General features: G+C 41.7%; 1 protein-coding gene across 1 annotated transcript; it reads left to right on the forward strand.

Annotated features, from left to right (window-relative positions):
* Positions 1 to 4,611: 4,611 nt before the first annotated feature.
* On the forward strand, positions 4,612 to 6,401 carry LOC306694019 (tubulin alpha-1B chain-like; the record flags this gene model as incomplete). Its single annotated transcript, XM_079156718.1, has 3 exons — positions 4,612 to 4,849; positions 4,932 to 5,080; positions 5,421 to 6,401. The coding sequence occupies 3 exons, from the start codon at positions 4,612 to 4,614 to the stop codon at positions 6,399 to 6,401; spliced, it is 1,368 nt and encodes a 455-aa protein (XP_079012844.1).
* Between the last annotated feature and the right edge of the window lie 1,137 nt (positions 6,402 to 7,538).

Below are 7,538 nucleotides of genomic sequence, written 5' to 3' on the forward strand. Positions count from 1 at the left end.
TATATATATATATATATATATATATACACATACACATATATATATATACATATATATATATACATATATATATATATATATATACATATATATATATATATATATATATATATATATATATATATATATTGTCACGATCCGGCTCATAATAAAGCCATAACATGAAGGAGATAAGACAAGTATAAAGTAATAAATACACATTTATTCAATGAACCAATGACTAAACTAAACAAACAAACAAACAAACAAACAAACAAAGCAAAGCAGCAGCCTTGTCAGACAAACCAGAGTCGGAGAGGAGACAAAGAAGAGGGGCAACCTTTATAGCTGGGACCAAACCAGGCTCAGGTGTCGCCCATCAGTGGCCGATCAACATCCTGAAAGACAAACTGAGAGGAAGCAGGACACAGACCCCTGGTGGAAGGGAGGGGTCGTCACAATATACATATATATATACTGTATGTCAGTGGTGGGCCGTGCATTTTATACCTGGGCCTTCACTGCTGAAATACCACCTTATAACCACATGATGGCGCCACAGCTAGGGTTATTATTCGTTTCTTGGGCTGTAACTATAGAACGTTACGTATTCGTATTAAACCGTTCGGTACAAGGCTTACAAACCCAACAAAACGTTTGAATAATAGTAGTGCATTTGGAAAATACAGAAGCTTAAATTGTAGGAAATATAATGTTTTCTGCGCTCACGAGGAGACAGCGGTCTGTGTGACCTCTGAACCGGAACAAAAACAGCTGAGGCTCCGCAAGTGTTCTGGGAGGCTAGGCTAACTAGCTTAACGGGAAAACAACAGCAGCAACATGCATTCTGCTACACACTCAAGGGCCATTCAGATATTAGATTTTAAAAAACGAACCAGTTGACTTACCAAATGCTGATCACATCCTCCTTTCTTTGTTGACAAAGAGTTTAATCCCAACTCACAAATCCGTTTCTCTTCCAATTTCAGCCATTGAGTGTTGAAAAAAAAAGAATCTACACCAAGCAAAATGCAAAAAATATCATCATTTCTTCCATATCTTTCAATTTGAACTCTTACTACTCGACTAAGCCTCTGCTGTAAGTTTCGTTTCACAATAGTCACGTGCTCGCCCACTGACCAATCACAGCACAAGCTGCACCTCACTGTAGAGCTGCTGCTGCAAACTGAGCTGCACATAATGCTGACGTAGTTGTAGGCCTGCAGGCCGCTCTGGCGCGTCAAAGAATGTCAAACTAAAGATCTGATTGGTTGAACACTATGACAATCAACAATATCGTCCCCATTCACTTAACCTGCACATGGATTCACTGGTGAGTCTGCAGGCCTGGGGCCTCTCTTCTACCTAGAGACACAGAGGTGAACTCTGATTGGATAAAAGCTCTACTTAAAACAAGCTGCACTGAAGCAGAGCAGCTGAGGAGCACAGTAGCTGTGCAATGAGAAAATAAGATAATGGGAAAAATATTTATATAAATTATAATACATATAAGAAAAAATTAAATGTATTTAAGAAAAAATATTAAATTATAAAATAGCTATAACTTTGTGATTCTGTTTAGGCCAGCAGAGAAGGCTTTGAAGACCCTGACGGCCCACCACTGATGTTTGCATGTTTCTCTTTCCAAACAGAGTGCAGAAAGTCTTAAATCTTCATCTTAACGTAACCTCGTAGTAAACCATAACACTGGAACTTAAAACATATTTTGTTCTATAATAACATTCTATAACTAAACATTAACCAGACTTTAGTTTTCATGTGGAATCATTTAATATGTTTACATTAAATGTTCATTCATTCCTGAATATAATCTATAGAATTATATGAGACAGAAGTTCAATTAATCAATGATGTGAAGAGAGAAAATACACTTTAAAACATATTACTGTAGATTTATTAATGATAAATATTACTGTAGATTAATCTAAAGGCTCTAGAGGAGATGTTACATAGATGTAAATATTAGACGATACAGAAAAGTGCTGTAACACAGAAACATACCAGAATTCCACATGTTGTAGTCCAATAAAAGACCAACAAAGATAAAATAATGAGATAAATACTGAAAACAAACAAACGACTCATGAAATAAAACCTACGAGTTCTGAAGGGACCAAAGTTTGTAAAGAGACTCGGACCAAAAACATCGAGTCACCGTCTGTCCTCAGGTGACTTGTTGACTCTGACTGAAGGTCTCTGGAGAGACTTGTGTCTGAATAAAGACGACTTCTTCAGGATCTCCAGCTCCTCGTGTCCTCGTGTCCTCGTGTCCTCATGTCCTCGTGTCCTTGTGTCCTCCAGAGATTTAAACTGGTGTGTGAATGTGGTCCGTCCACCAGATCTCATCTAAACACACAAACACTGGACTCCTCAGAGAAATGAGAATCTTTAGCAGCTAAAGTGAAACATGATGTGACTTCTTCTTTCATTGTTATTTGTTGTTTTTGATATTTTGGTATTATTTGGGACAAGCATGTGCTGCTTCTTGTTATCTATTTAGGTGCTAACACAGGAGCAGTTACTCAGTGAAGTACACGCTGAAGTACACAGTGAAGTACATGCTGAAGTACATAGTGAAGTACACGCTGAAGTACACAGTGAAGTACACGCTGAAGTACACGCTGAAGTACACAGTGAAGTACACGCTGAAGTACACAGTGAAGTACACAGTGAAGTACATGCTGAAGTACACACTGACGTCTGTGCTCAGTTCATCTGTAGAGTTATTAACACATGAACATATTGTCGTGTTGAAGATCATTTTGGGGAATGTTAGAGGAGCATTTTATAGAAACGCAGAGTTTTGTTTCTTTACTGAGACGTTGTCTGTTTGTATTCAGTTTGATAGAAACATGTTCTCGCTGCTTTCAGATAAACTAGAAGTGTTCATCTACAGATGTTCATCTACAGATGCTCATCTACAGATGTTCATCTACAGACGCTCATCTACAGATGTGCTCGTTGGGTTTGAGTCTCTTTATTACTTTCTGCTGCTTTCACCAATAAAACTAAAATGAACAAAAAGGCTTCGAGTGATCTTTTGTGTTGTGACCAGCTGCTCATGTAGATTTAAAAGTTATGAAATATACGATTGATATGTTCATTTAACTATGAAGATCATACATTTAACAACACTGTTGTATGAGTAGTCAGCACTTAAGGTGGAGAATAATTGATCTTTTTGCTTCTTTGTTGTGTGATTTAAATGAGTTACCAAACATGTTTATATCCATCTTCTACTAAATATGCAACGATGCATTTCTGTAGATTAAACCAGCCAACAGTAATACAGGAGTTACAATGCAACGTACACACGAATGCAGCAGTAACATTAACCCAGAAACATCAGATATAATCATACAAATGTTTACTAATCAATCAATACTTCTACTTTAACTACTGATAATACTTAAATACTTTTACTTTAGTAGGGTTTTGAATGTAGGACTTGTAGTGGAGTATTTTCACAGTGTGGTATTAGTACTTGTACTGCAGTAAAGGATCTGAATACCTCTTCCAGTGGTATTCTGACATGTAGTTTGAAAATGTGTTGTCCCGTTTTTATAATATCACATCAGTATTACAGTAGCATAAATGACGCTTTTATTGTGAAGGATGTTCGCCGGAAGTGCTGCTGGTGTTAAAACAGTTAGAGAAGCAGACTGACAACCCGGAGAGAAAACTTTAACTAGCTATATCTTCATACTATTCCTCGATAAACATGGTGAGTATGGAATAATGTGAAGATGTCATATTTATTTATTTAACTGGATTGCAAAATGTGAGTGGTTGTTTAATGTTAATTCTCATTTTGCTGAGTCAGCTTTGGGTCATAGAGGCTAACGGCAAGCTAACGTTAATGTTTAACAAGATGGCGGACTTGAACCAGTCTCCTCCACCATCCACGGCTCTCTGAGGCGGGAGTCCGGGCTAGCTCCTTCTAACTCTAGGCGATCTAAGTCACCATTACTTTCATCCGTCTTCTCGAGAAATTAACTGTGTTTCTGTGCTTTTCATATTCATAATAATTAAACACACACACACATATACGAGCATTTGAGTCTGGCGGCCGTTCTCTTTATAACGGTATATCCATGTCCGCCATTTTGTTGACAGTTTAAACACTGGAGGCGGAGCTTAATGATACGCAGTATCGGGGGGGCGTGGCAGTAGCTGTGACAGTTGTCACGTGATTAAACCTTCATAAATGCGTGTCAACATTTTATTGAAGCTATAACAAAATAAATGACTAATCTATTACCAAATATCAAATCAGCACAAGCGTCTCCTGTTATAATGCAAAGACATAATCCACCAAAGAGCACGTGTTAAAGTATTATTTAAACTATCAGGTATTCACCTCTTTGTTTCTAATTTAAGTGGACACTACTAGTTACGGTGTGTCATCCTGATTTGATCTGTTTTATTGTGTGGTCGTCCCGAGCTGCAGCACCACTCTGCTGTTCTATCACACTGTGATACTGACTGCAGAGTGTTGTGGGCGTTGGAAGAGCACATGGTCAGAGCACCATCCCCTCTGTGTGACTGGATCTCTATATGAGCCTGAACCCTGGTCTCATGGCGCTTGTTCATGGCTCAGTAATAGAAACAATGGTTTTCATCCAGCGTGAGTGTATCTCAGTTCACGTGGGTCAGGCTGGTGTCCAGATGGGCAATGCATGCTGGGAGCTCTTCTGCCTGGAGCATGGAATCCAGCCCGACGGACAGATGCCCAACGACAAGAACATCGGAGGATCAGATGATTCCTTCAGCACCTTCTTCAGTGAGACTGGAGCTGGAAAGCACGTCCCCATCGCTGCTTTAGTGGACCTGGAGCCCACTGTCATCGGTACATCATTGATACATGTAGACCGTAGTTGCTGCTGGATTCTGGACTCGAACCCTCGGCTCATTTTGATTTCTCTCCTCAGACGAAGTGCGAACTGGGACCTACCGGCAGCTGTTCCACCCCGAGCAGCTGATCACCGGTAAGGAGGACGCGGCCAACAACTATGCCCGTGGGCACTACACCATCGGCAAGGAGATCATCGAGCTGGTGCTGGACAGGATCCGCAAACTGGTGAGGACCGGTTCCTTCCTCATGAAGCCGGGAGCCTGTGATTCATTATTGTCAAAACAATAACATCATTGTGTCTTGTCTTGATGATGTCACCTCTGGTTCCAGGTGTTCTGTGTGTTCAGGAGCTCGTCCTGGTTAAACGCTGTTTATTAGTGAGACTCGTCACCCAGAGAGGTTGAAGGAGAAATGTGTTTCTAAAATGCTAACGTTAGCTAATGTTAGCAGAGTTCTCTTCTTCTTTCTTTGATCTGCAGAACTATCAAGTGATCCACTGCTATCATGTGAGGTGATGAATGAATTGCTTCCTGATCTAAAGTGGATTCCTGCGTTCTGTCCTCAGGCTGACCAGTGCACGAGTCTTCAGGGATTCCTGATTTTCCACAGCTTCGGGGGCGGTACCGGCTCCGGTTTCACCTCCCTGCTGATGGAGCGTCTGTCCGTAGACTTCGGCAAGAAGTCCAAGCTGGAGTTCGCCATCTACCCGGCCCCCCAGGTGTCCACAGCCGTGGTGGAGCCGTACAACGCCATCCTGACCACCCACTGCACCCTGGAGCACGCCGACTGCACCTTCATGGTGGACAACGAGGCCATCTACGACATCTGCCGCAGGAACCTGGACATCGAGCGCCCGTCCTACACCAACCTGAACCGGCTGATGAGTCAGATCGTGTCCTCCATCACCGCCTCCCTTCGTTTTGACGGCGCCCTGAACGTGGACCTGACGGAGTTCCAGACCAACCTGGTGCCCTACCCTCGAATCCACTTCCCTCTGGTCACCTACGCTCCGATCATCTCGGCGGAGAAGGCCTATCACGAGCAGCTAACCGTGGCAGAGATCACCAACGCCTGCTTTGAGCCGGCCAATCAGATGGTGAAGTGTGACCCCCGCCACGGTAAATACATGGCCTGCTGTCTTCTATACCGCGGAGACGTGGTGCCCAAAGACGTCAACTCCGCCATCGCCACCATCAAGACCAAGCGCACCATCCAGTTTGTGGACTGGTGCCCCACTGGCTTCAAGGTGGGCATCAACTACCAGCCTTCCACCGTGGTTCCTGGAGGAGACCTGGCCAAGGTGCAGAGGTCGGTGTGCATGATGAGCAACACCACCGCCATCGCCGAGGCCTACGCTCGCCTGGACCACAAGTTCGACCTGATGTACGCCAAGAGGGCCTTCGTCCACTGGTACGTAGGGGAGGGGATGGAGGAGGGGGAGTTCTCAGAGGCCAGGGAGGACATGGCCGCCCTGGAGAAGGATTACGAGGAGGTGGGACATGATTCCATTGAGGAAGACGGTGAAGAAGAGGGTGAGGAGTATTAGACGACATGTTCAACAGCACAGATTCTCCCGTCGGGGGTTTAAATGTCTTGTTGTGTCGAGAGAATGAAACTCCTGTAGCGTTAGTTTGTGTTGAGCTTCCTGTGACAGCGAGCAGCGGACAGGAAGTGACCGCTGTTTAGAAACAGGAAGCTGTGAAGCGCCACGAAGATGTGTTTTAACCCTTTAATGTTCACACTTACAGTCCTGACTGGGTCTCAGTAACGTTCCTGTGTGAAGCTGTTCATCGGCTCATTGATCCGTTTGTTATTATTATTTATTTAAGAGCAGTAGATCTCCTACTGACCACCAATCAGCTCAATTAATCCATCCACTATTTCACCCATTCATCAATTAAAGAATTCATTTTCCTCCACAAATCTGAGTCCTTTTCATTTGAGTTTATTTAATGTTAACAAACTGTATATTTATATCATTATATATATATAATGCAGCACAAAACAACAATTACATGAAGATAATGTTACACACTGAAGGGTGCAGGACTAATAAAGGATGATCTTATCTTCAGTACTCACTAAATATATATAAATATAAATATTTATAATGTATATCTTCACTGACCTCTATGACGCCTCCAGACATTAAATAATAACTCGTTAAGTCTTCATAAAATAAAAGACGTCACATGAAAACACTCTTTTATTTAAATGATGAATAATCTCATTCTTTATATCCTCTAAATGTAAAATAAATCCTTTATTTAAATTCATCACGCTGACTCATGATAATTATGTTTTTATATTTAAAACTAATCAGTTTATTTTATTTGTTTGTTCAAGCACAAACTGGAGACTCGTGATTATTATTTATATCTTTCTGTTAAATGCTCCTTTTGAGTGCTAATAAATAAAAATAAACTAAATGATTTAATCAGAGGAAAACTTTCCTGTTTTATTAAATGTTTTCAGGTTTTTAATCATTCACTGATTTTACTTTTGAATAGAAGATGAGAGCTTGAATATATCTGAGGAAACTTTGAACATGAAGTCTCTCCGTGTCCCGTAAAATAGAAATACTTACTGTAATAAATATAATTAAAGCTGCAAGCAGCGATGTACGGGCCCTCGTATCCTCCCGCACGTCGGAGGTACTGGCGGGATGCCGGCAGAAGCGGCC

This window comes from Pholis gunnellus, assembly GCF_910591455.1.
Source record: "Pholis gunnellus genome assembly, chromosome: 3".
In the NCBI taxonomy this organism is placed as follows: Eukaryota; Metazoa; Chordata; class Actinopteri; order Perciformes; family Pholidae; genus Pholis; species Pholis gunnellus.